The sequence below is a fragment of the Hyperoodon ampullatus genome (genome assembly GCF_949752795.1).
Source record: "Hyperoodon ampullatus genome assembly, chromosome: 14".
Taxonomy (NCBI): Eukaryota; Metazoa; Chordata; class Mammalia; order Artiodactyla; family Ziphiidae; genus Hyperoodon; species Hyperoodon ampullatus.
The window spans coordinates 59,606,265-59,633,703 of NC_136927.1; the positions used below are offsets into that span (position 1 = coordinate 59,606,265).

At 51.0% G+C, this 27,439-nt stretch overlaps 2 protein-coding genes across 3 annotated transcripts; one reads left to right on the forward strand and one right to left on the reverse strand.

Annotated features, from left to right (window-relative positions):
* Nucleotides 1–697: 697 nt before the first annotated feature.
* On the reverse strand, nucleotides 698–22,294 carry VPS16 (VPS16 core subunit of CORVET and HOPS complexes; the record flags this gene model as incomplete). Of its 2 annotated transcripts, XM_079718925.1 has the most annotated exons (24): nucleotides 698–980; nucleotides 1,096–1,199; nucleotides 1,871–1,967; nucleotides 2,049–2,218; nucleotides 2,315–2,392; nucleotides 2,714–2,821; nucleotides 2,905–3,002; nucleotides 3,093–3,201; nucleotides 3,297–3,431; nucleotides 3,595–3,703; nucleotides 3,897–3,932; nucleotides 4,063–4,190; nucleotides 4,285–4,416; nucleotides 4,873–4,949; nucleotides 5,100–5,194; nucleotides 5,291–5,380; nucleotides 5,748–5,803; nucleotides 5,934–6,056; nucleotides 6,157–6,272; nucleotides 6,397–6,541; nucleotides 6,622–6,750; nucleotides 6,838–6,935; nucleotides 7,195–7,283; nucleotides 22,227–22,294. In XM_079718925.1, 24 exons carry the CDS (start codon nucleotides 22,277–22,279, stop codon nucleotides 836–838), a joined length of 2,520 nt encoding a protein of 839 aa, XP_079575051.1. In that variant the 3' UTR covers nucleotides 698–835. The 2 variants fall into 2 exon arrangements, with proteins under 2 accessions (XP_079575051.1, XP_079575050.1); XM_079718924.1 differs by lacking the exons at nucleotides 4,063–4,190; nucleotides 4,285–4,416; nucleotides 4,873–4,949; nucleotides 5,100–5,194 and having other exon boundaries at nucleotides 22,227–22,279.
* Nucleotides 22,295–23,127: 833 nt separating this feature from the next.
* Nucleotides 23,128–27,439, forward strand: PCED1A (PC-esterase domain containing 1A). The gene is made up of 7 exons (XM_079719308.1): nucleotides 23,128–23,266; nucleotides 23,797–23,876; nucleotides 23,985–24,223; nucleotides 24,318–24,468; nucleotides 24,586–24,832; nucleotides 26,449–26,718; nucleotides 27,067–27,439. Exons 1-7 carry the CDS (start codon nucleotides 23,143–23,145, stop codon nucleotides 27,312–27,314), a joined length of 1,359 nt encoding a protein of 452 aa, XP_079575434.1. The 5' UTR covers nucleotides 23,128–23,142; the 3' UTR covers nucleotides 27,315–27,439.

Genomic DNA, 27,439 nt, shown 5'->3' on the forward strand with positions numbered 1-27,439 from the left:
GATCCCCTGCTCAGAGGGCCTGATTTCAGGTCCAGCTGAGTCATCCCTCCTCTGTCACAACAGCCAAGGAGAAGCTCTAAGACCCCCAAATGTCCAATATGGTTTCAAATCCCAGTCTTGCCACATACTTGCTCCCCCGTCCTCGATCCTCTTCTGTAAGATGGGGTGATATTAACTATCTCACAGGGCTGTCTTGTGGAATAATGAAAACAATGGTAAAGTGTTTAGCATGTTGTGTGTGTGTGTGTGTGTGTGTGTGTGTGTGTGTGTGTGTGTGTAATGCTTTTCAGTGTGGTTCTTGATGACTTGGTGCTTATTATGTTTTTTTTTTTTTTTGCTTTATAACAAATTTAATCAGTTATACATATACATATGTTCCCATATCCCCTCCCTTTTGCGTCTCCCTCCCACCCTCCCTATCCCACCCCTCCAGGCGGTCACAAAGCACCTAGCTGATCTCCCTGTGCTATGTGGCTGCTTCCCGCTAGCTACTGTGCCATCTCTCCCCATAATCTTCCTAGGGGCTGTGAGCTTGAGAGGACTTTCCTTGGTAACTGTGGAGAGGGGTCTGTAAATATCACTGGAGAAGCTCCCTCTCCAGTACCCCACAATCAAACACATGGTTCTGCTGAGGTATCTGGAAGGTTCTGCCTCCAGCTTGCTTTTGCTTAGACTGGACTTGCATAGACAAGTGCTCTAAAATGTTTCGACTTTATTTACAACCAGAACCCTCGTTCTCACCCCAGCTCTTCGGGCTTTGCTCTGGGGTAAGAGCTTGATGAGCAGTGACACTTCTGCCAGGCCCAGGGCTTGCGGAGATGAGCAGGTAGGCCCCTCACTTCTTCTGGGCTTGAGCCCGGGCCCGCTGAATCTTGTCAGCCGTGGCCCCATCTGTGGCTCCGGTGCAGTGGGACAATACGAGGCTCATCTCTGCCTCATTCCGGTGCTCGATGGCAACATCTGCAGCCTGAGCCACATCCCTGGGGTTTCAGCAGGAGGGGAGATGGTATTGCGCTGCCCAAGGGCACAAACCATGCCCCTCATCAGCCCACTGGCTCAGCCACCCAGCACCCTTAGGGCTCTCAGCAGACGCACCCAATGAGAAGCAAGGCCTTGACCTTCTGCTCGGGACCCACGCGGGAAGCATACTTTTTGGCTTCGTATTTGTTGTGTTGCTTCATGCAGATTTCCACAAAGGGCTTAGGAGAGGGAGAGGGTGGAGAGGGAAGATAAGGCAGTGCCCTCCTCTTCTCTCTCTTATGAGCAAAGCTCAGTGGATTTATTATCCCAATGTATTTTATATACCCTTCAGTCCGTATAACGGCCCCCCATTCCCACCCGACATACACATGTAACAGTTGTGATCTCAACGTTCTTTGGGCAGAAACAACCTACCACAAAGATCTGTTAGAGCTTTGAGACCAATTATTTCCATGTGTCCACTCCACCATCCACTGCTACCCACTCACAGCAGGCACCTTCCTGCCCTCCCAGGGCCTGAGTTTTCTCTCATGGCTGCCCTTATCCCACCGACCCACCACACCTCTGAACCGCCTGCCACAGAAAACAAACCCCTCAACATCCTCCACTGCCTCGCATATGTGCCCTCCCTGTGCCCCCCCCCCCCAAACAGGACTCTCCTTCAGGCACGTGGTGTCCCTTGTGGCCCTCCTTGGGGAAAGCAGCTCATTCTCCCTCCCCCCCAACATTTGCAGGCAGACTCAGGCCCATCCTCCCATGTGCCTGGCCCAGGAAGCTCCCACTAGCTCTGCGGGAGGGCTGAACAGATGTGTGAACAGACTGTCTGAGCCTGGCCCTCTCCCCAGTACTACCTCACTGGAGGTGGGGTAGAGGGAGGGCCCCATCTCACCAGGTAGCCGATGGGTGATTTCTTGCTCTTAGAAAACTTCTCTAGCTCCTCCCAGTCTTCCAGATCTGCCAGGGCGGTCAGCTTCAGCCACCAGAGCCTGTGGGAAAGTTGGGCATGGAGGTGTTGCAGGAGGGGCAGGGGGTCCCGGGACCTACAGGCACACCGGGGCCTCACCTACCTCTTGTCAGGGATGCGGAAGTCACGTGCCAGCTGCTCCGCGCGCTTGTTTTGGCCGCTGAGGATGAGGGTGGTGACCGTGTCGTGTAGAGACAGGTCTAAGAACCGGCCCCCCAGCTCATCTTCTAGGCGTCGCTGCAGCCGTAGGAGCCGCATTTGATCCTCTGTGGCCTGGGGACAGGGATAAGGCAGGACAGGGATGAGAGGGACAAGGAGGGAAGACCGGGAGGGGAGGAGAGGAGGTTGTTAGAGAAGAACGGGACAAACCTTGGCTGCAAACTCATTCTTGGCCTTGTAGAATGCGTCGGCTGCCGTCTGCAGAGCTGCGACTCGCCCCTCAATACGCTGCAAGGGCAAGAAGGGACACCTGAGTTCATAGCACAAAGGACCTCAGCCCTCCCCCCCAGGCTATGGTTTTCTCCCCCATCCCTGTGCCCAGGGTTGCCACTGCCAGCCTTGGCCGCTGGGCACACGGCTCTGCTGTCCCTAATGCGAAGACCAGCTCCTCTGGGACCAGTCCCCGGCCTGGCCTCATGTCTTCTCAAGCTCTCCCTCCACAGTGAGGACCAAATGGGGTATGTGCTGCATTCAAGGCCTAGACTCCTGGAGAAGGAGCCAGACCAACGGCCCAGCCCGTGAGCCCCACCCGCCCTGCGGCCCTCAGACCTCCTCTGCAGCGTAGCTGGCTCGGACGTGGAAGCTGCCCAGCTCCTGGTGGTTGTCATCCTGATTGTAAAGGTCCTTCAGCGTCTCTAGCTCTTGATGCTTACAGAACTGGGGCCACAGCAGGTGGGCAGTCAGCAAAGCCAACTCAAGGGCTCAGGAGGCTCCACCCCACGCTGCCCCCCTGCACACACCTGTCGGTACAAACTTAAGGCCATGGGCTGGTTCCGAAGCGTCATGAAAAAGTCTCCTCGGTTCAGCTCATTCTTCAGGTGCAGCAGCACCGTGAACACTATGGGATAATAAGGTGGGATGTGGGTCCAGCCCAGCCCCTTGCTCAGCCCAGGGTCCCCAGCCTTGTCCTCACCCAAACCCTGCTCACCCAGGTCAGTATCCCCACTCTCGATGGCCTTGCTTAGTGCCAGTTTGCTCCTCTTCATCTTTAGGAGAAGGGGAACCTGTTCCCCAGAGCGTGGCTCATATTCCAGCAGCTGTGGGGTGGGGAGGAAGGCACAGAGAGAAGGAGCTGGCCTGGGGACCTCTGACACCCACATCAGAGCATCCAGGGAGGGCTAGGCACCCACACCTTGATGGCCAGCTCCGTGCGGCCACAGCCATAGGCTCGTGCAGCAATGTCAGAGTAAGAGACACCAGGTGTGTCCCCCAGCTTCTGGTTAATGGCTCGAGCAACATCCTCGTCAGACACGTCCTTCTGTTGTACCTGCAGAGGGAAGGGGGTGTCACACAAACCTGGCTCTCACCCCTTAACCCCCACCCCCACTGCCTTGATCAGGACCCACCCTTTCAGCTCTACGCTTATTTCCTACACCTCACCGGGGCCTGTAAGCCGCTAAATGCCCTTGAACTCTGTCCTATATCCTCACCTTGTAGCAGGCCCAGTGGGCCAGGATCCTGCTGACGCCCTGCACTTCAGGAAGCCGCAGGTACTCACATATCTGAATGGCCAGGGGGTAAAGCCTCCGCAACACAAGCCTGGCAGACGAGGGAGGTGAAGGGCACAAGGGATAAAGTGGGGTAGAAAGAGGGCAGAGTGGGCCCAGCCTGTAACTCCAGCCTCCCAGATCCCAAGGAAATGAATCAGGAGCAGTGACCACAAGAGCACACCAGGGGCTGTAATGCCCGCCCACTTACAGCCCTCCTCCCAGCACCCTTGGGCTTGCTGTACCTGTCCAGCAGCACCTGGATGGTGAGCTGCTTGTATCTGTATTTTATTTGGTTAAGGATCCAGCTGGGAGATAAGTCCTATTTGCCAAGGACCTTCAGGAGGCATCTCCATCCCCTTGCCCTTCCACCCCTGGAAGTAAACACCCTGTCAGCACACTCGGGGATACTGGCTATAGGTGAGGGGAATCCCGATGTGATAGTCCCGAATGGCATTGAGTACACGAAGGTCCTGACACATGCGCACAAAGCTGTCGGGTGGAAATCTGTCCAGGAAACACTTTCCAAAGGAGGCCGCCTGAAAAGAACCAGAGGGCAATAGAGAGCTTCCCTTTCTGCCAGCCCACCCCTGCCCAGCACCCCCTCCCTCCAGCCCTGCCATCCAGCCCAACCCTGAGCAGACTCTTCTGCATGTCTGGCCAGTGCTCATGTCCCGCGGCCTCGATGCACTGCTGCACGGCCTGGGGCAGCTGCCCCAGCTCCTGGATCTCCCGGAGGTACTCATCCGCCTTCTGGCTCTCTTTCTGGGGAGGGGGGAAGGTGCCAGGGACAGTGTGTCATGACCGAGAACACCTCCATGTCTGGCCCCCAATCCCTCTGGGCTGTGGTTCAAATGGGCTGGTTTGGAAGGCTGCAGAGGTCGGACCCCAAATCCCCTCAGCCCACTCAGTCCTCCCCACAAGGTGCCCACACACACCCCCGTATCAGCCCACAGTTGCCTGTGAGGGCCCTGAGACCTCTCAATAGAGCCCTGACTTGTGCCTAGACGGGGGGTTCCCTGCCCCTCCCTATCACCACACGAAGGACACCATGTCCCTTCAATCCACCTGAGCCAGCTCTCTCTAGCCCAGCCCAGCCCCATGTCCTGCCTGGACCCCTGTCTTGACAGGTAGCACTTGGCTGCAGGGGCATGGGCTGGGCCAATTAGGGGAAGGGGAAGGACAGCATCCTGGGGCCCAAGGAGAAGGCCAAGGCTTTACCTCATATTCCTTCTGGGCCTCCAACAGTAGCGCTCCGGGGGCCATTGAGGCAATTTTAAAGATCTCCTCACTGGCCACTGGGAGGAAATTGGTCAGTGGGAAAGGGGGTCAGGAAACCCTCAGCCCTACCTCAGTACCCTGATCCTACTCCGGGGCACTGGCCCAGGGCAGCTGCGGTGCCGAGGGGCCCCTGCCCCGGGTCACCCAGCGCTCTTAGAGGGCCTCACCTGGAACCTCGTGCAAGAACTCATGGGTACTGCGGGAGAAGATGCGGACCCCATCCAGCTCAGGCACCAGGTAGGAGTCCTCATCCAGCACGAACCTGAGCTTGGTCAAGGTTCCTCAGAGCACCCAGAGATGGCGCAGGGCAGGCGACCCTCCTTCCCCCTCCTCACCCCCAGCAGCCCTCCAAGGATACTGGATGCCCTCAGGTGCGTCACCCACCACCATTAGCCGCCTCTCCCAGGCTACCACAACGGCCCTCTCCTTGCTGCGAGGACGGCTGCACCTGTGGACAGCACCACACACACACACACACGGACACACAGACACACACACAGACACACAGGATGCCTGGTCCACAGCCATGTCTCCCACATCACTGCTTATATCACTCTGCCTTGGGACAACCCTGCACAGGCTTGCTGCCGCTTATCCCATTCCTCTGGCTGACCTGTCTGCTTCCCTCTCATCCTGTGCTGTCAACTCCCAGGGGTATCTGGGGCCCACAGGGGACTGGCCCCTCAAATATGCACTGGCAGAGAAGACAAGATTCAAGCTCCACTTGGCTTGGTCAGTAGACAGGATGAATCAACATGTCCCAGGAGACAAGGCTATGTCCACTTCTACCCCCAGGATAACACCCTCATCCTCACCAGACCATCTGCTTCGGGGGAGCCCGGATGTTGCAGTTGAACTCACACAGCTTCTCCTGAAAGGGTGCAGGGAATGTCATGGCCCTGTCTCAGCAGTCACCAGTCTGGTTCAAAAGCCCTTCCCCTACCCCCAAGAGATCTTTCCTAGACAAGGCATGGTGCCCCTGTGTTGTCCCAGGATCACACCTTGAGAGACGCTGTCCCCATCCAGATGTACCCTGTGTCTGTGAAGAGTGCCAGGTGTCTGTAGGTGAAGGAGACAGCCATCTGCAGGAAGCTGCTCACTCCTGGGGCTAGGCCAGGGGGTGTCTGGGGCAGGGCCGGGGAGGACACCAAAGATACTGACTTCTCAGAGCCTCCCACTGCCTCCCCCAGTCCCTCCAGTTCACTCCCACTCAAGGCCTCTCACCACTGCAGAGCAGGCTGCGTGATCCAGGAGGTAAAGATCAGGTCCTACAGCCAGAAGAATGTGTGCCACTCGGTCCTGGCACACTGTGGTCCAGCATGAGGGTGCACTCTGCAGACCTGCGGCCAGGGAAGAGGACAACCTCAGGCTGACCAGAGCCCACAGTTTCTGCCTCTGATGGTCCCACGGACTGGAGGCACATTTGTGGGCAGTGGATGCTGCCTCAGGGGTGTCAGGGCTCACCTGGCACCTCTGGCATCCGGCGGAGTTTGAGGTCGCCCACGTTGGCACTGAGGGTGAAGCGGTGGGCCCCTGTGAGGATGGCCACCCCAGAACCAAACTCAGTATGGAAGATCCGGGCATCTAGAACCCGGTTCTGGAGCACCTCCTGGAGAGAGGGGCCGTGGGTTGAGGGAACCACAGATTCCCAGACTCCATCCCTTTTCCCCAGCCCCCTGGGGCCCTTACGTTGCCCATGCTGAAGTGTCTCCGGAAGTCACCATGAAGCCCATAAACCAGCACGACCCCGTCTTCCTGCACACAGAGCAGCTCCTCCTCAGCTGACCAGCCCAGGGACACCATGGGCCCACTCTTCCACTGCAGAGGAGAGGGAGGTTCCGGAAGCTGTCCTCGGGGTGCCGAACCCTGTCCCGCCCCCAGCCGCAGGGCAGGAAGGGTGCTCACCAGCAGACTGGCCAGAGGCACACCAGAAGCCGAGTAGATCTCGAGAACTGGCCGTGCGCTGGCAGGCTTCTCCTTCCGCCCGGGGTTCCTCAGCAGCGCTGTGGTTTGAGAAGAAACCTTCTGTCCTAGCTGCCCAGGCCCACCCCATGCGAAGCAGGCCTTATGAACTAGCTCCTTAGGCCCGCCCCACATGTGGCAGGCCTCCCGAGAACCAGAATTAAAAGCATCTCAGTAAGGTGGAGTGGGGGTGGGTAGCATATGCCAGCAAGAACCACCCAACAGCAAGGACCCCAAGAATCAAGGACCCTGAGTTCATCCCACGGTCCCAGAGCATGCAGTGCCAGAGGGATGACTTACCAATGGGGCCCCCATAGGGCGCAGCGGCCACCAGGCAGTCCCTCAGTTCCTCCTTCAGGTCCCAGTCCATGCTATACAGCTCATATTTCCTGCCCACACAGTGACAAACAGAGATTAGACTCGTCATGACCCCGCATCCAGATGGGCTGAGCCCCAGAGGAGCCCCTAATGCCTCCATCTGTTCCCCCGCCAGGGGCAGGGAGGGGGGTGATGACTAGAAACAGCTAGGCCAGCTGACCACATGCATGCTTAGGGATAGCAGGTGAGGGAGCAGAGGGTGTTTGGAGGGCAGGCTGGGTGGCCAATATCCAGGGCACGGAGTGAGGTGGGACTAGGGTGGGGTGGTTGGCTTGAGCCTGCATTAGCAGGAAATAAGACCCTCCAGGAGGGCCTCTCAGGATAGACAGCCTTTCTTCTATTTCTGGTTCTTAACACTGAATCTGGTTATGGGCTTTACACCCAGGGGTCCAGCTCAACCCCTGTTGATAATGAACTCAGTTTTAGAGGTACTGAGTGAGCAGTGCCTGAAAGAAATCCAAGAGGAGCTCTTTAGTAAGCCTAGAGCTAGGGAGTGTCCTGGGTTGCAGATGCCAATATATGAATGCTTGACTCACAGGAGGTAACTGAAATTACAAACTGGCAAACTGGCACGAGATGACTGCAATCTGAGATATGCATGGATCACCAAGAGACGTGCTGCATGGGAAGACAGAGTAGGAAGCTTGAGGCATGCCATCATTTGAAGGCTGGAGGTGGGGAAAAGGGGACAGAGAAGGAGTGGACACTACACCAGGATACCAAGAGAAGACAATGTTCAAGAAGGGGGGTGTTTCGGCTAGTATCATCTCAGGAAACTTCCCGTTAAACATCAGGAAGATGTCCATCCATCATTTCTTTCTATTGACATTCTTCTCAGCATTCTAGCCAAAATAATTTAAGAAAAAAAACCCAGAGGTTTCCATTTTTAAGAAGGAATGAGGTTGCTACTATTTATTTACAAATAACGAGATAGTCTACTTAGAACATTCAAAGCAGTCTATGGAACAATGAAAGAAAGAGCTCAGTAAGTGATCAACAAAAATCAATATATTTTTTTCTATACCAATTAGTTTTCTATACCATAGCAAGAACTAATTAGAAATATAACTTTTAAAAAGATCCTAATCTTGATAGCAATAGAACTATGATACCGAAGAATACACCTAATAAACATTTTTTGCAAAATCAAGTCAGTTTACTCAAGGGTATAGAAGACATGAAGAAATATTCTAAAGGATCTATAAATGCACGAGAATTCCATCAAAAATCAGCCCAATTTTTTGGTGGGTAGGGAAGCACAAACTGATTCTACAGTTCATCTGGGGGGGCAAAAAAGGTCATCTGAAAGAGAAAATACTGGATAATATTTAAGAACATTAGAAAATATGACAACAGATATATACATCAGATATCGAATACACTTAAAAACTAAAGTTAAGGACTACCCTAGTGGCACAGTGGTTAACAATCCGCCTGCCAACGCAGGGGACACGGGTTCGATCCCTGGTTCGGGAAGATCCCACATGCCACGGAGTAACTAAGCCCATGCGCCACAACTACTGAGCCTGCGCTCTAGAGCCTGTGAGCCACAACTACTGAGCCCATGTGCCACAACTACCGAGCCTATGTGCCGCAACTACTGAGCCCACGTGCCGCAACTACTGAAGCCCGCGTGCCTGGAGCCCATGCTCCACAACAAGAGAAGCCATCACAATGAGAAGCTTGCGCACCACAACGAAGAGTAGCCCCTGCTCACCGCAACTAGAGAAAGCCCACACGCAGCAACGGAGACCCAATGCAGCCAAAAATAAATAAATAAAAACAAAATACTTTTTTAAAAAGCTCTAATTAATTGTAAAAAAAAATGAAAATAAAAGTAAAAGAAAAATGGTCAAGGGCTATATCATAACTATGTGAAAATATTTAAAAATGAAACATAAAAAACTAGAGAAAAATGTAAGCTAATATTTTCATAATGTGAACTATGGAAAAGTCTTTCAGAGTAAGACACAAAACCCAGAACTTACAAAGGAAAAGACTTATAGACTTTATCACATAAAACTTAACATATGTATGTTAAACATTAATACATAAAAGTCAAGTGACTACTGTCAAAAAATCTGTAACATTTGTAACAAAGGGTTATCATGGAGAACACTTAAAGAGCTCTTTTACAAATCAGTAGAGACAACACAATAGAAAAATAGTCAAAGGATATGAACAGACATACTTAACAACTAGGTAAATATGAATTTAAAAATTATGTTTATGTTTTGGCCATCTGAATGGCAAAAAATTAAGAGTTTAATAAATAACACGGAATATTGTTGAAGATGTGGAAAAATGAACACTTTCCTACACATTGGTGGGAGTGTAAAATGGTTCAACCCTTATGGAAGAGAATGAAGCACTTATGTATCCAATTTTTAAATGTGTACGCACTCTAACTTAGCAATTTCCTTCCAAGAGTCTAACCTATGAAGCTACTTGCACAAGTACACAAAGGTATGAATTCACTGCATCACTGTTTCAAATAGTTTTTTAAAATCCTGGAAAAATCTCCTTAAATGCCCGTTAAAATGAGACTGGTTAAATAAACTACTTATGCCCATTTGGGGGACTATTATGTGCCTATTAACAAAGTGACTGGGTATGTTGACATGAAGTGGCCTCTAAGATATATTGTTAAGTAAAAAAAAAGGCAAGCTGCAGTGCAGTATGAACCATATGAATCCACTTACACAATAAAAAAACTGAGCACATATTTTTACAAGCATATTTACATATAATCACATGTATGTGTGTAAATACATAGAAGAACTCTCATAGGTCTCCACACTGAGCCAGCGTGGAGAGACTGGTTACCTTTGGAGAGGGTGGTGAATGGGGGAGGGGAATAGGGAGACTGACAATTTGTAGGCTACATACTTTTGCATTATTTGAATTTTTCAACCCCATGTGCAATTCTTTTGACCTTTTGTTACTAAAATCCTTAGATGAAATCTGATGGGAAGATAGATATCCAAACAAACCTAGCATGCCAGTTATCAATTCAATGACACTCAGCTCCAAATTCACTCTTCCATATGTGTTTTGTGATAACAGACAGTAGTATTCTTTTAAGAATTTCTCCTTCACAGTGAGCCTGATGTTGAGCCTCCTCAGTAGAGGGCGCTGGAGGAACACTGCACGAGGAAGAGGCTTCTCCTGCTGCTTCCAGCAGGGCAGTCACCCGGCAGCCCGGGTGTGAGGACATCTGGTGGTGCTCTGACCAGCCATGCAGCAACCTCCAAGGCTTGCCCAGACTGGCTCCCTGGACAGACACGGCATTCCTGGCCTCGTGCCTACACCAGGCCCTACTCCCTCTGCATGCCAAGATGTCCGACCACTGACTGCCCTGCCCGTAGCCTTGTTTCCACTGACCCCCTCTGCACAACCATGCACCCAATCACTGGTTGTGGCTTGCCTTACAGACAAGTGCTCCAGGCTGCCGGCATCAGCTCCCCAACTCCCTCTGCAAGCCCGCACCACTGACCCCTAGTTGCAGCTCACCTGTGCCCCCTACCCGCTGAACCCCAGAGGGTTGCTTCTTGCTGGCCAAGCAACTGTGGAACAGCTCTGGCCCCGGGAAACCAGTAAACTTCACTGCCATCCGGTGGGCTGCAACTGTATTTTCTCTGAGGTCTGAAATGAACCCCAGCCTGGGGAAGGTCCCTCCTTCCAAGTTTGTCGTTTCTTGAGTACTCTCCCTTAGCCCTAGGCTACCATATAAAAATTTCTCACATCTTATAGTTACTCTTTATGACAGCTTAATAATTCCTTACATTTATTAAACTTGCCCAGTTTACATCTCCTGACTGGACCCAGACTAACTGGTGCAGGGAGTGGCCCCAGGAGACAGACCCCTAAAGATGGGATTTGAGGACTGGTTTGGTCATGTGCTTGGGATTGGGTGCAGTGCCGTGTTCCCTGACAATGCAGAACGGATGCTAGTAACCCACTGCGTGCAGCAGCATCACAATTAACCAAACCTGTAGTTCAGTGTAGTGAAATGCCAAGTCGAACACGTGCTTGACTGTATGGCAATGACGATGATTATAAAGGCTGTGGTGTGGATGGGTCATTTTGAGTGCACCTGAACATTTACGAAGAGAAAATGACAAGGTTATGTCCATTAATTTTCAGCTGCGGTCATGGTCTGAGAAGCAGAAAGCTTCTGTAACAGCCTAAAAGAATCTCTTAGTTCTTGTAGTCACACAGCTGCTACTGCTGAAAATCAAAGACAGAGTTTAATTGTATGGGTTGTTAAACAATGACAGTTAAATTCTCTGGCACGTGTGAAAGTTAGGGCACTAATTAGAAAAGAAAGGAATCCTGAAACTTGGAAGGGAGATAACTGGTTAGACCCAGAAGAAACTGACAATCTTGAGCCCCCAGGTCATTCTGAGTCTTCCTTACCAGCGGAAGTAGCTTGCCCTCCTGTGTCGGAGGAGACTAGCCTTCCTCTACTTGAAAACCCTGTTATGCTCTCACTTGAGGTAGATGTCTTGGGAGCCTCCCTCTCCAAGGCTGACCTGGCTAACATTATTGCTGAGTGGTTAATCAGCCAAGAGCAGAGACCAATACATGGGCCCAGCATGGCACCATTCCCAGGGGGAGCAGTCCGCAAGTCGATTACACTGGACTTCTTCCATTATGGAGGAGGCAAAGATTTGTCCTCACTGGAATACATATTCTGGATGTGGATTTGTCTTCTTTACCTGTAATGCCTTTGCTAGCACCTACCATCGTGGACTTACAGGATGTCTCATGTACCATGGGACTTCCTTGGTGGTCCAGTGGGTAAGACTCCATGCTCTCAATGCAGGGGGCCCAGGTTCGATCCCTGGTCGGGGAACTAGATTTTGTGTGCATGCCACAACTAAGAATCCTCATAATGCAACTAAGAGCCCACATGCCGCAACTATAACGCAGCACAAGCAAAAATAAATAAATAAATAAATAAACAGAATGTCTCATCTACTGTTGTAGCAGTCTACAAAGTCTTGCAGCTAATCAAGGACTTCACTGCACAGCAAAGGAAGTGCAGCAGTGAGCTCAGGTCCATGGAATCAACAAGTCTTACCTTATATCCCATTACCCAGAAGTGGCTGGTCTAAATGTACTGACGACTCAGTTAAAGCACCAATTGGGAGACAGTATCCTAAAAGTATGGGGCCCTGTCTTACAGGATGCAAGCTTATGCTTTGCATCAGAGACCATTATATGGTATTATCTCCTCCACAGCCAGAATATGGGGGACCTGGAATCAAGGAGTGGAAGTGGGAGTGGCTCCTCTCACTATTACACCTAATGACTCTCATTAAAATATTGCTTCCAGTTTCACTAACTTTGAGACCTATTGGAGAGCTTAGTCTCCAAGGGGAGAATGTTTCCACCAGGGGACACAACAATGGATTCACTGAATTAGAAGATAAGAGTGCTAGCCTGGGGACTTCCCTGATGGCGCAGTGGTTAAGAATCCGCCTGCCAGTGCAGGGGACACGGGTTCGAGCCCTGGTCCGCGAAGATCCCACATGCCGTGGAGCAACTAAGCCCGTGTGCCGCAACTACTGAGCCTGAGTGCCACAGCTACTGAAGCCTGCGCGCCTAGAGCCCGTGCTCCGCAACAAGAGAAGCCACCGCAGTGAGAAGCCCGCGCACCGCAACGAGGAGCAGCCCCCCCCTCGCCGCAACTAGAGAAAGCCTGTGCGCAGCAACGAAGACCCAACACAGCCAATAAATAAATAAATAAATCTATATATATTAAAAAAAGGGTGCTACCTTGCCATTTGGGGCTCCTTATGCCACTGAAACAACAGCCAAGAAAATGGGGTTAATTTACTGGCTGAAGTGATTATCCTGATGGCCAAGGGGAAATCAAGCTGCTGCTACACAATGGAGGCAAGGAGGACTGTCTGAAACCCAGGGGATCCTCTGGGGCACCTCTTAGTACTTCCGTGTCTAACAAAAAAGGTTAATGGAAAACCTCAGCAACCAAAAAAAGCAGAATGACTGAGGTTTGGGTCACTTCACTATGTAAAGAGCAGAGCAGTGAACGTTCTGGCTGAGAGCAAGGGAAATATGGGATGGGCAGCTGAAAAAGGAAGCCATAGATATTAACTATGATCTTGTGACCAGTTACAGAAATGAAGACTATAGCCACTTTGTGTATTTTCTCTGTGTTTGTTGTATGCATGCATTTATATATATATACCAGCCATTATCTTCTCTCCTTCCCATTTTTATTTTATACACAAATTATTAGAGGTTAACTTTAAAATTCAATTTTTAGGTAACAGAATATTCAGTGGGACTATAATTCAATTTGAGGAGTAACTAATATAGTGATTGCTACAATGACTGTTAAGACTGTATGTCTTCTCACTTTGGGAAAAAGAAGTTTACTTGTAAGAAGGATGGTATCTTGTTAAGCAGAAATATAGAGTTGTTTTGTTGTTGTGAGGGAGTTGAAGTGTAGAGGGCACTTGTGGAAGCTGATCAGCCAAAGAATGGACTGTGCCAGTTATCAAATTATTGCCTCCCAGCTCCAAATTCATCCTTCAATACATGCTCCACAGAGAGCTAGATGTTAAGCTTTCTCAGTAGAGGGCCCTGTAGTAAAGGGATATTGTAGAAGGAGGTGGGGGTCTCTGGCTGTTTCCAGCAGCTGCAAGGTCAGTCAGCAGTGTGGGTATGAGGACATCTGGTGATACTCTGCCCCAACCATGCGCCCAGAGCACACAATCCCTTGGTGACCTCACAGCCTTGGCCTGGACTGGCATCCACCTTCCCGTGGTTCTCTCCGCAAGACACCGCATGCTCCAGGTCTCCTGCTCATACTGGTGTGCAAGCCCATGAACCTGGCCACCAGCTATGGCTCACCTGTGCCCTATGTGTGCCCAGGAGGGCTGCTTCCTGCTTGTCCAGTGACTGTGGACCAGCTCTGGCCCAGGTAAACCAGCAACTCCCCCACCATCCAGTGGGCTGCAACTATACCTTCCCCGGCGAGGTAGGAACCCCAGCTTGGGGAGGGCATCCCCCCCTCCAACTTGTCCTTCCTTTCTCCTCAGCCCTAGGAAAGGACAGTTTTATTTTATCTTATAGTTACTTTGCTATCACAGTTTAATAGTTCTTTATATTAAACTTCCCCTATTTAATCACTGTATGGTTTGTCTCCTAATTAGAATCATAGTGATATTAACTGTGTCACATTCCACAGACCACTTGCTTGTCACAAGGGGGAAAACGGGTGAGGATGTGGCCATCAGCCTCCAACCTACCTGTCAATCTCAACTTCCCTCGTAGCAGACAACCCGATACAATGATGCCTCCAGATGAACACCACACACACATCACCTACAAGGTGTTTCTGCCAAAAATGTCAACCTGAATCTGATCAAGCCTTTAGATCTAACACACAGTTTCAGGACATACAGGCTATGATAGAGAAAAAAGTTCAAAGGCACCACAAGGAAGCAAAGGGACAAATCCAGAAAGCGCCTAGGTCTCTAAAACAAGTCAATGTCATGAAAACAAAGGGTAGGGGTGAGAGTAAGGATGATAATGTTCAAGTTTACAAGAGACTTAATTAAGAGAGATAAGCAGAGAATTCCCTGGTGGTCCAGTGGTTAGGACCCAGCCCTTTCACTGCAGGGGCCCAGGTTCGATCCCCGGTCAGGGAACTATGATCCCTGCAAGCCACACAGTGCGGGGGGTGGGGTGGGGGGGTAAGCAAATGAATAATTCTGATTTGGGTCTCAATTTGAACAAACCAGTTATAAAAAAGCATTTTGAAGACAACTGGAGAAGTCTGAAGGACTGGTTGCTAGATGATATTAAATGTTCATTTTGATTGGTGTGAAATAACACTATAGTTTTACAGGAAACTGTCTTTTTTTTCAAAGTAATACACATTTAAGGTGTGACTATAATTTACTTTAAAATATAGCAGAAAATGTATTTGATTTAAAAGATGTCTGGATATTGTTTTTAAATGGTCCCAAAAAGTGTGTGTGTGTTGAGGGATGGGGGGCGGGTAGATGAAAAGTGAATGGCAAAGTGCTGACACTTGTTGAAGCTGAGTGATGAGCACATGGATGTCCACTACACTACTTTTAGAACATTTATGTATATTTGAACACTTTCTTAAATTTTTTTAAACTTACAAGTAGTTGAAGCAAATGTATTACACACGATAACAATTTTTAAGCCTAAACAATGGCTATGGGTATTCACTCTACTATTCCTACTCTGTTGTACATTTAAAATTTTTCACTGTAAAAACTTAAATACAAATTCCAAGAAAAAAGGGAGGTCATCTCTATCCAATGCAGTCAAGCTCAAATGAGGCCTGAGCTGTGTCCAGTGCAGTAACAGGATGTCACTGAGAAGAGGGTGGTCAGACCATAGTGAGTGATCAGTGGGAAGAGAGAAAATGGAAGCAAGTATAGGTGGCAGTTTTCAGACCTTTGGTGAGGTGAGGAGGAGGGACTTGTTTATTTTTTGAATAGGGAAGTTTATTTTTTGTTAGGAGGGGGAGATTTGAATATAGAGGTTGAGGTCTGAAAGGGAGCCCTTGAGGGTAAGGATCATGGAAAACAATGTAGAGGTCTTCAAATTTTCCTGCAGCAAAGAAACACCTGGCTGCTTGTTAAAATACAGATCAAATTCCCAGGACCCAACCCAGAGATAATGGAGTAGATCTGACCTACGAAGCTGCATGCAGCCAGCATCTCGGGTGACCTTGATGCAGGGGGTCCTGCGCAGTAACAGCTGGAGAAACCTGTGGTGGCGGGAGGGCGGATGGACAGCGCGTGGTTTCTGAGAAGGCAGGGAGACGGGGCACATCTCCTCGGCAGGTTGGCAACACAACAGGCAGATTTCGTCAGGGGAACCCTACGCTCTTCTAGGCAATGACTTCCAGCTCTCTGGGAAGCACAAGGTGAAGTCAGCGATTGGCAGGAGGGACCCAAGGAGGCTTCGGCTGCAGTCCAGGAGGTTAGCATCGACACAGACTGGGGTGGGAAAGAAGCGTACGGGTACAGGAGTAAGGGTCAGGGAGCGAAGAGCAGCAAAACATGGGCCACCTCCTCAAGGCTTCAAGGTAAAGAAGGCTTCTCAGGGACAGTGAGGTGACTCAAGCTATGCCTCGAGGTTGGCCTGGGGCGTGGATGCACAGACTGAGAGCAGCATCTCAGAAAAGTCTAGAGGTGAGGACTCTGTGACGCTAGGCCGTATCTTCAGTGAGGAAGGTCAGCTACGTATTTCTCCTCTACCTGCAGGTCCTGGAAGTGGAAATCCCCAGAGCAGCAGTAAATGGACCCTGGGTCTAATACCAGAAAATCACTAAATCTAGCAGGTATGGTAGTCTCAATTCCAGCCCCCTCCAGGAAACAGTGACAAAATCCCTGCTGCAGTGCAGCTGAACTGCTGGAAAAGCACGGTCCACTGTAGTAAGAGAAGAGCTTCTGTGAAAATAGATGATCTCCAGCCTGTCCAGGCTGAGCTATCAGATCACTGTGGAGGAAGAAGCGCATCAGGTCTAGCCTTGGGGAATAATCCATCAGTTCCAAAATCCCAAGGCCCTGAAGAGAGACCACAATCACCCCCAAAATCCCTTGACTCCAGCCTGCCTTAAAAATAAATACTACTAAAGTATCCTTATGCTGGAAATATAAAATGGTGCAGCTGCCATGGAAAACAGTAGGATAATTCCTCAAAATAATAAACACAGAATTACCATATGATCCGGAAATTCCACTTCTGGGTGAAAACAGGTCTCGAAGAGATATTTGTACACCATTGTTTATAGCAGCATTATTCACAATAGCCACGAGGTGGAAGTAACCCAAGTGTCCATTGACAGATAAATGCATAAATGAAATGTGGTATATACATACAAAAGAATATTTTTCAGCCTTAAAAAGGAAGGTAATTCTGATACATTCTACAACATGGATGAACCTTGAGGACAGTATGCTAAATGAAATAAGCCAGTCACAAGAAAGCAAATAGTGTATGATTTCACTTGTATGAGCTATCTAGAGTAGTCAAATTCATAGAGACAGAAAGTAGAATGGTAGTTGCCAGGGCTGGGGGAAGGGGAGAATGAGGAGTTATCATTTAATGGGCAGAGAGATTCAATTTTTTATTTATTTATTTTTTTTTTTTGCGGTACACGGGCCTCTCACTGTTGTGGCCTCTCCCGTTGCGGAGCACAAGCTCCGGACGCACAGGCTCAGCGGCCATGGCTCACGGGCCTAGCCGCTCTGCTGCATGTGGGATCTTCCCGGACCGGGGCACGAACCCACGTCCCCTGCATCGGCAGGCGGACTCTCAACCACTGCGCCACCAGGGAAGCCCTAGAGATTCAATTTTGCAAGATGAAAAAGTTCTGGAGATTGATTGCACAATGTGAATATACTTAACACTCCTGGATTGTACTTTCTAATGAATAAGATAGTAAATTTTATATTATGTGTATTTAACCACAGTTTTTTTTAATGTTCACGTTTATATGTGCAAAACAGACAAACGTACAAAGCCATAAAACCTACTAAAATAGTCAACCTCTCTTCTACGAAGAGTTCCACAAGTACGAAATGTATCTTCAGTCTCCTTCACCATAAAGGATGGTTCTAAGGGCTTCCCTGGTGGTGCAGCGGTTGGAAGTCTGCCTGCCAATGCAGGGGACACGGGTTTGAGCCCCGGTCTGGGAGGATCCCACATGCCGCGGAGCAACTAAGCCCGTGCACTGCAGCTGCTGAGCCTGCGCTCTGGAGCCCACAAGCCACAACTACTGAAGCCCCCGCGCCTAGAGCCGGTGCTCTGCAGCAAGAGAAGCCACCTCAATGGGAAGCCCACACACTGCAGCGAAGAGTGGCCCCCCCTCGCCACAGCTAGAGAGGGCCCGTGTGCAGCAACAAACACCCAACGCAACCAAAAATAAAAATAAATTCTTAAATGAATAAAAATATATTTATTAAAAAATAAAGTACCTGGGCCTCCCTGGTGGCGCGGTGGTTGAGAGTCCGCCTGCCGATGCAGGGGATACGGGTTCGTGCCCCGGTCTGGGAGGATCCCATATGCCGCGGAGCGGCTGGGCCCGTGAGCCATGGCTGCTGAGCCTGCGCATCCGGAGCCTGTGCTCCGCAACGGGAGAGGCCACAACAGTGAGAGGCCCGCGTACCACAAAAAATAAAAAAAATAAAAAAAATAAAGTACCTGAAACACTGTGTTCAAAACCCAGCGCACCCTTTTCCTCACCAAACTCACTCTTCCTTTCTCATTATGTTAAGCCAAAAATCCAAGTCATCCTCGATTTGTTGCTCTTCCTCCTCCCTACCAAATGCAACTCATCACAATGTCCTTCAATTTTACCCCCTTAATATCTCTCCAACTGGTCCCCTTCTCTCCATCTCCAGTGCTCACCACCATCAACTTCTCCTTGGTCTATTCCTCCAGCCTCCTAACCAGTCTCCATTCTTGCTTGCCCCTTCCAACTTGTCCCCCCATTCCCTCCAGGAGGAACTTAAAACACACACACACACACACACACACACACACACACACACACACACACACACCCCACAAATCCAATCACATCAATCCTTTCATTCAGGCTTCCCACTGGTCTTCAAATAAAGTGGTCTCTTATCCTGTCCCCTTGTCTGTGGCACTCCAGCCACATTGGCTCTCTCTATTTAGGTCACTGAGAGTGTCCTGTCTCTCTCGCTTCAGGACCTTTGTATATGCTCTTCTTGGATCCCATTCCCTGCACCTAGGTCTACTCATCTTCTGGATGGGGTATTGTTTCCTTCAGAAAGTCTTCTTTTCCTCTGACTTACCAATCTGTTATATGCTTTCTGAGGACCCTACACTCTCCTTTACCTCGCTGCTTATGATCAAACAAATACAGAGTCATTAGTGGTTATCAACTGTCTCCCTGCTGGCTATAAGTTCTGAGGGCAGAAAGGGTCCATGTCTTTTTATTGGCCCAATATACATTCAGCCTGGCAAAGGGTTGGGCAAAATTATTTAATGGTATTATCCCAAACTGGGTTTTTAGAATAAAAATGGTTAAAATTCTGGAGCCTCATAAGAACTAATCACCATTACCTCTCCTTGCCCTCCCAAATTAGTGATTTTTCCAGAACATTACTTCCAATGCAAAAGAATCCCATCCTGTAGATAGGACTTGAAATGTCCACCACCTGTTTATCATTCATTCACTTATTTGAACATGTATTAAGTCCTGGCATAAGCTTATGCACAAATACAAATAAAACCCAGTATCTGCACCTAAAATATTTTCTACTCTGGTAGAGAAATTAAAACACTTATTTTATTTTCCTACTTAAAAACAAAAACCCTATGCTTTAACACAGGTTCTAGAAGAAGACCGGGCTCAAATCCTGGCTCCACTATCTGTGTAACCTGGTCACCTAACTTCTCTGTGCTTTAGTTTCCTCATCAGTAAGATGGGGTTAAAATAATGATACCTACCTCATGGGGCTGTGAGACTTAGACAATTTAATACACATAAAGTACTTAGCATGGTATCTAGTACATAGAAAGGCTCAACACCCATTACCAAGAGCAACACATCGTCTGCAGCAAGGCTTATACCTCTACTCCCTTCTGGCGGTACAGCACAGGTAAGGGTAGGCTAGCCATGCAGATCATGTCTATGGCACGTACTCAACATTTACACTCATTTAAAACTTTATTGGGGGACTTCCCTGGTGGCCCACTGGTTAAGAATCTGCCTGCCAATGCAGGAGACACAGGTTCGAGCCCTGGTCCGGGAATATCCCACATGCCGCAGAGCAACTAAGCCTGTGTGCCACAACTACTGAGCCTGCACTCTAGAGCCCACGAGCCACAACTACTGAAGCCTGCGTGCCTAGAGCCTGTGCTCCACAACAAGAGAAGCCACTGCAGTGAGAAGCCCACGCACCGCAACGAAAGTAGCCCCCGCTTGCCGCAACTAAAGAAAGTCCGCGCACAGCAATGAAGACCCAATACAGCAAAAAAAAAAAAAGTAAAATTTTATTGGTGTATAAACAAACCTAAGACTTCATATGATAACCAGGAGTTCTATGGCAATGAGGTCACCATTTTCAGTACTCTATTTAATAAGCCTGTGTAGGCAACATATATTTTCAAAAGTAATACATATTAATTTTTTATTGATTGATTGACTGATTGCCGCGTTCGGTCTTCGTTGCTGCGTGCGGGCTTTTCTCTAGTTGCAGTGAGTGGGGGCCACTCCTCACTGCGGTGCGCAGGCCTCTCAGTGCAGTGGCCTCTCCCACTGCAGAGCACAGGCTGCAGACGTGCAGGCTTCAGTAGTTGTGGCGCACGGGCCTAGTTGCTCCGCGGCATGTGGGATCTTCCCGGGCCAGGGCTCGAACCTGTGTCCCCTGCATTGGCAGGCAGATTCTTAACCACTGCGCCACCAGGGAAGCCCCTAGTTAATATTTTTAAAAGTATATGCTGTGTCGTAAACACCAAATTACATGCTACCTATGTCAACTGACAACCCTTCTCCACAAAAAGTTTAAATCACTGTTATTTCCTACCGACTTTCCTGATTTTTAACTAAATTTTTGCAATTTTTTTCACATTGTACAGGCACATTTATAAGAATCAGAAATAAACAACAAATGCAACAGATCTCTAAAAATTGCATCAAGGCATTTGTTCACCTCAGAAGTGTTAAGGGCTGACATTTTTACATTGAAAAGTTTTAACATGTGAATAACAATGGTGTATAGTTTCACTAGCATTAACAGTTGTCTTCTATTGAAGTAAGACCCCAACGCGATGCCTTTGTGATCTTTAGTTGCAACCAATAAAGTATTTTTTTAACTTTATTAGGCAACCACTATATAGCAAGCACTGTTCTAAATATGCACTGGAGATAAAGAGATGCAAGAAATGCTCTCAGCTCTCAAGGAATTTGGTTTAGCAGAAGAAACCTATACAAACATTGCCCTACTGTGCCATACATAACAGACCTTAGCACTGGTTCTTGTGAGACCCAAAGGAAAGTCAGCTGAAAGTCAAGTCTGTTGGGATTAGATCAGGGAAGGTTTCAGAATGAACCCTTAAACTAAGTCCTGAAGGATGAGTAAGAATTCTCCAGTGAAGTAAAGAGGAAAATGGCAGTGCTCACAGAAGGAACTGCAGGCTGGTGCAAACATAGGGAGCCCTGAAACGTCATGATGTGTTGGGATCCTGTTCTGTGCAACTGGAACACAGATTTGGGTAGGAGTTGAAGAAATTGAAGTCGAAGTTGAAGAGACAAATAAGGCCGGTTTATAGATATAATAAGAGAAGGAGTTTGTACTTTGTTTTTCAAAGAAGGGAAGCCATTGGAAAAAATCCTAATTAGGGTAATGATGTGATCAGTCTACACTTTAGAAAGATTAGTGGTTTAGGACTCCACGACTCTCATGAGGGGGCTGCCCCTAGCAGGGGGTCCTCACTCGCGCTGCCTCTGGATTTAGTGGCGATTCGCCTCCTTCTCCCAGCCTTGGTCAGCACTGTTACCCCGCCCGTCGTGCAAGCCGGCCCCTGTAGGAGCACCCCTGGTCTGACTTCAGCAGCACTTCCCGGCAGGAGACCGAGCACTCACTGTCACCCGTGGGCGGCCACCCTCAACGTGATCTGAGCATCCTTCCAGAGGCTGACAGCCCTGGGCTTCAGTTGGGCTGTGCCGCTACCTGTGTGACCACTACGGCTGCCTCAGTTTCCTTCTCCGGAGAAGGGGAAGGCCCGGCCCTAGGTGGCTGTGTGTTAAGTGGTAGACGCCGCGGGAGAGCCGGCGAGGGGCGGACCCCAGCGCCGTAGAGACCGCGACGCGCGCCTCCGGCTCCGCTCAGAGACTCGAGCCGGCGGGCGAGCGGGATAAGCCAGACCGTGGGAGGCAGGGCGGGGCGGCTCACCGGTAAAAGGCAGAGTCCCCAAGCGGGTTCCAGTTCGCGGTGTAGCAGTCCATGGCTGGTGCAGGCGGCAGCCGGCCAGCGCCGAGTGGACACGCACCTAGCGCGGGCTCCAGGCAGGCACTTCCGCTTCCGCCCGTCCGGGTCACGTGGCGAGGCCGCGGCCACGGCCGTCACCGCTGTGGGCGGCTGCACTTGGCCGCCGCCGCGCCCCCTCCCACGCCCGGGTAGGCCCGGCCCTGGCTCCTGCTCCCCACGGCGGCCACCCCTGCTGCCTTCCTGTCCTCTCGGGCGTTGGGGGGGTCGGGCAGAGCAGGACATGGGTGACCGGAAGTGGGAGTTGTGAGTGTCGCAGCCCGGGGCGGGGAGGGCCCAGGCGCTGTCGGGCCTCCGCGACTCACACGCATGGAGAGTGCTGGGCGTCGGGCTGCGCACCGACCGCTAACCGGGACGCACGGGCTCTGTGGGGCAGAGGCTGTGCTAAAGCGATCGGCCTCTTCGGGCGCGGGAACATGAGGCCAGGCCCGGAGCCCGCTGCGGGAATGGCGCGCGGTGTGCGGGCCTGCCCCGGTCGCGGGTGAACGGCGCGGCGCCCCGGGACTCGGTAATTGGCGCGCGCGCGCGCGCGCATGCGCGGGGCGGCGGCGGGCACGTGGCGCGGCGCAGGGTTGCACCGCGCGGGAAGCGCCTCGGTGTCCTGGAGCCCTGCGGGCCTGGCGACCTCCTGCCTCCTGTGCCAAGCGTAATGGAGACCGGCGCCACCTGGTCCCTGTAGCCCAGAGCAGCCCGGAGGGGGCCGCCACTTGTCTCGTTTATTCCGTGTGGGCCCTGGAGCCAACCTGTCCTGAGTCCCCACCCTTGCGCGGCTTAGTGGCGGCTTAGTGGCCTCTCCCTGCAGCCCGTCGTTGTTGGCGGCGGCATGGTCTTCTGTCTGGAAAACGAGGAAGTGCGCCGCCCGCTGGGAAGCACCATGGTCCATATCCAGGCCTCTGAAGTCCAGCAGCTGCTACACAACAAGTTCGTGGTCATCTTGGGGGACTCAAGTGAGTGCCCTTCTAGAATCACACTTCCTGGTCCCACACCTGCAGCCTGTTTTCTGCATCTGGACCCTCTGTCTCCATGTCAAATCTACTAGTCAGATACCTAGTCTGTTCCAGTCCAGTAGGTTTTCTCTTTTTATTTCCCTATCGCCTTCCACAGGTGTCCTGACAGATGTAGCTTGTCAAGCTTTTCACCCCATCCTTGCTCAGCATTTTTCTTCCTGACAGTCCCCCACAATGTCCCTCATGGAAGCGGTGGATTGTGCTGTCTGTCTCTTGGGTGACTTGGCTGACTTATTTCTGCCAGGTGATCTTGGGTCACTATATGCTGAGTTGAGGAGTGATGTACAGCTAGAAGGAACAGAGGTAGTGCCAGGACTTTGTAACCTCACCTTCTCTTCTGTCTCTAAGTCAACACTCCACAAAGGTGGTGTTGGGCAACCCCAGCCCTGGGAAGATGGGAGGCCTGGATTTGGAAGGAGCTGGGGTGGAGTGCGGCCTGCCTCAGCCTCAGGATCTCTGTCTCCCTGCAGTCCAGCGGGCTGTGTACAAAGACCTGGTGCTTCTGCTCCAGAAAGACTCACTGCTCACAGCTGCCCAGCTGAAAGCCAAGGTGAGGGAAGCTTGGTGGCCATGCCAGTGGTGGGTGGGCACAGACTCTGGCCTGGTAGGGTCCTCCTCCCTGGCATGGGTCTGACCAGATGGGTGGGGGGGTGGGCAGGGGGAGCTGAGCTTTGAACAGGACCAGCTGGTGGCTGGGGGTCAGCTGGGTGAGCTGCACAACGGGACACAGTACCGGGAGGTCCGCCAGTTCTGCTCGGGTTCTGGCCACCACCTTGTACGCTTCTACTTCCTCACCCGCGTTTACTCCGAGTACCTCGAGGGAGTCCTGGAGGAGCTGACATATGGGCCTGCCCCGGACCTGGTGATCATCAACTCCTGCCTCTGGGATCTCTCCAGGTTGGGGCGGGGGGAGAGGGAAACCTGGGGTGGAGGTCTGGCTCAGAGGCCACCCACCCCTGTGCTCTTGCCCACCCTTTGTGCTACCCAACAGGTATGGCCGCTGCTCGATGGAGAGCTACCGAGAGAACCTGGAGCGGGTGTTCATGCGCATGGACCAGGTGTTGCCAGACTCCTGCCTGCTGGTGTGGAACATGGCAATGCCCCTAGGAGAGCGTGTCACTGGGGGTTTCCTTCTGCCCGAGGCAAGTGACCAGAGCCCCTTAGGATAGAGGACAGGGCAGCTGACTGGTAGATAGAGGACCCTCCCTCCCAAACCTGCTTCATTCTGTGGCTCTTAGATGCTGCACTTTCTCACTCAGCTCCAGCCCCTGGTGGGCTCTCTGCGGCGGGATGTGGTTGAAGGGAACTTCTACAGCGCTACACTGGCTGGGGACCACTGCTTCGATGTCTTGGACCTCCACTTTCATTTCCGGCATGCAGTACAGCACCGTCACCGGGACGGTGTCCACTGGGACCAGCATGCCCACCGCCACCTCTCACACTTGCTTCTGACCCACGTGGCTGATGCCTGGGGTGTGGAGCTGCCGAAGCGTGACTATCCCCATGGTGAGCCCTACCACAAGTGGGGACGGTAGTGATGCAAAGAGGGCCCTCAGAGCATAGGGCTCATAAACAACAGGACAGAGATCCTCAAGGGGAGTAGAGGCCCCTTGAAGGACCGTTGTGGATCCTGAGTGCTCCTTCCTTCCCCTGGGTTTCTATATGGTCTAGCCATGTGGTCACCTATGTGTATGTGAGTGAGCATTGAGCACATAAGGCAGCATGTCAGAGACCCTTATGCTACAGATAAACGGGAAAGGAATGGGAATACTTTTAGATAGGAGTAGATGTGGGGGGTGGAAAGGCAGAAACAGAGGAAAGGTAATCCAGGCAGTGTGGCAGAAACAGCGAAGCCCCTTGGCTGGTGCTGTCACCCCTTCAGTTCCTGCCTGCTTATAAAGGGAACGTTGTGGGTGCTTGTTCCATGTCTGCTTCTGCCCTGGATCGTGTCCTCCAAGGCTAAGGTTCCTGCCTCACTTGTTGACAACTCATCCCTTTAAGCCACTTGTCTAGGACAGTTGCTGTGTACATACTACCTACAGGATAGTGTTTATTGAATTGGAGACACGAGTCACGTTAGAAGGCAGTAGTAGCATTAAAGGATGTGAGGGCACAGAGAGGTCAAGAATGTCACTTTTAGCCTGGAGTTGGAGCATCAGGGAAGTGAATTAGGACCTTGATTATATGGTCCAATTTCTTTGTTTTTTTAGGTGAGAACTAAATCTCATCTAAATCAGTTGGAGAACTGATGTCCAACAAAGGAAGGGTTGCTCTAAAGGTTGTAAGGCTAGTTTGTCGTGGCTCAGGTCTTAGGAATCCAGTTTGGAGCCACAGAAATAGGAACGTCAAAGGGAAGAGTTGGGTGGGAGGATGAGTTGGTGAGTTTGGTTAGGGCAGATCTCTTTGAGGTACTCTGAAGATGTTGAGTAGATTTGGAGTCAGTGGTGCCCAGCAGGGAGGCGGCAGCTGAGGGCATGAATGTGAACAGCGACGGAAAGAGCAAAACAATAGCCATGTTTTGGAGTTGGAAGAGGGGCTGATGGAGGAAACAAAAGGAGACAAGGGTAGAGTCACTCTCGGAGGACAGAGGCTCTTGGCCACGTGACTTGTCGGGAAGCGAGGAAGTGGTTATATTTCGTAGGATAAGTGTTGAAGGAGTAGAGTAGGGTTGAGAGGAAGTGAGCAGTTGATGAGAGAATGGCACCTGGGCAAAATACTCTTTGTGGGAGGAAATACGAAAGGAACAAGGGCCTACTGGGAGAAGGAAGCGACAGGATCTTTGTTTTTAAGAGAGAAGGTTTACTAAGCTTATTTATTGGTCTGTGGCGAGGAGCTGGGAGAGGAAGAAGCTAAAGATACAGGAGCTGGGCAACAGAGGGAGGAGACTGGAGGGGAGCATGAGGTCAGAACAAAGGCAAGTCCACTGACTGTTGAGACAGGCAGGGAAGAAAGAGCGCAGCTTGGGCTTGGCCTGAAATGAGAGGGGATGAGGAAACCTGGGTGGGAAGTAGAGGGTGCTGTGTTCTCCAAGAGGAGGGAGTAGAGGTTTAGAAGTGTGGACAGCCAGAGTTCAGGGCGGCCTGGCTCCCCAGGCCTACCTAAAACAACCATCCCATTCCTAGACCCGTGGATTGAGGACTGGCCAGAGCCGGATCATCTCTTCCAGGGGAGCCAGGGGCAGCCCCCAGACTTCGGAGAGCAGCTGGCCTTGCCCCCACCCTCTCCCTTACCCCTTCCCATGCATTTTCCCTACCCTCTTCCTCAGCCCTCCCCACCTCCTCTGTTTCCACCCCTGCCCCAGGATCCCCCTTTTTTCCCAGGCCAGCCCTTCCCACCCCATGAATTCTTCAATTTTAATCCAACAGAAGACTGCTCGATGCCACCCCACTTAGGTAGGTGCCTCTACAACCTCCCAGCACACCTTTTCCAGCATCCCCTTGAACCTCCCCCATCCTAGCCTTCTGTGTCCAGGTGGGCTGAGAGGAGTTGGGTAGCCCTTGTGCCCCCCAGGCTTGGGTTCAGTCACTGCTGAGTCTGGAGCAGCATCTGTAGACTCATTAATTAGCTCGTTGATTGTCACAATTTCCTGACTTGGAAGTAGGGGAAGTAGTATGGCCATTTTGTAAATGGGGAAATTGAAGCCCAGAGAAACTCACCCTGGAGGACCAGAACTGCCTGAAGGCAGAGCTGGGCTCACCCTGGCCAGAAGCCCACTCTGATAATGGCTGGTTCTCTTGTAGGATGTAGCCCTGGAGTGAACTTTGTGCCTGGCCCCCTGCCTCCTCCAGTCCCCAGCCCTATCCCCCATGGTCAGCACCGGGGCCTGACCGTCCACCGGGGGATGCCACGCTGTATTCACACCAGCCCCTACCACGTGCCAAGGACAGGGGCACCCTGCAGGCAGCGTCCCAGACACTCAGACAGGCTGATCCATCCATACAAACTGAACAGATGGCCTCCTGCCCATTCGGGGACGTGGCCTGGGTAGAGTGGATCTTATACTGGGGCTGAATGTGCCAGAGGCCCTGCAGTGCCTGCTTGCCACCCCAGGTGCTGGGCCAGGGTATCTTGCTATGCGTGGCATTGTTGTTGTCCATTGCTGTCACCAATAAA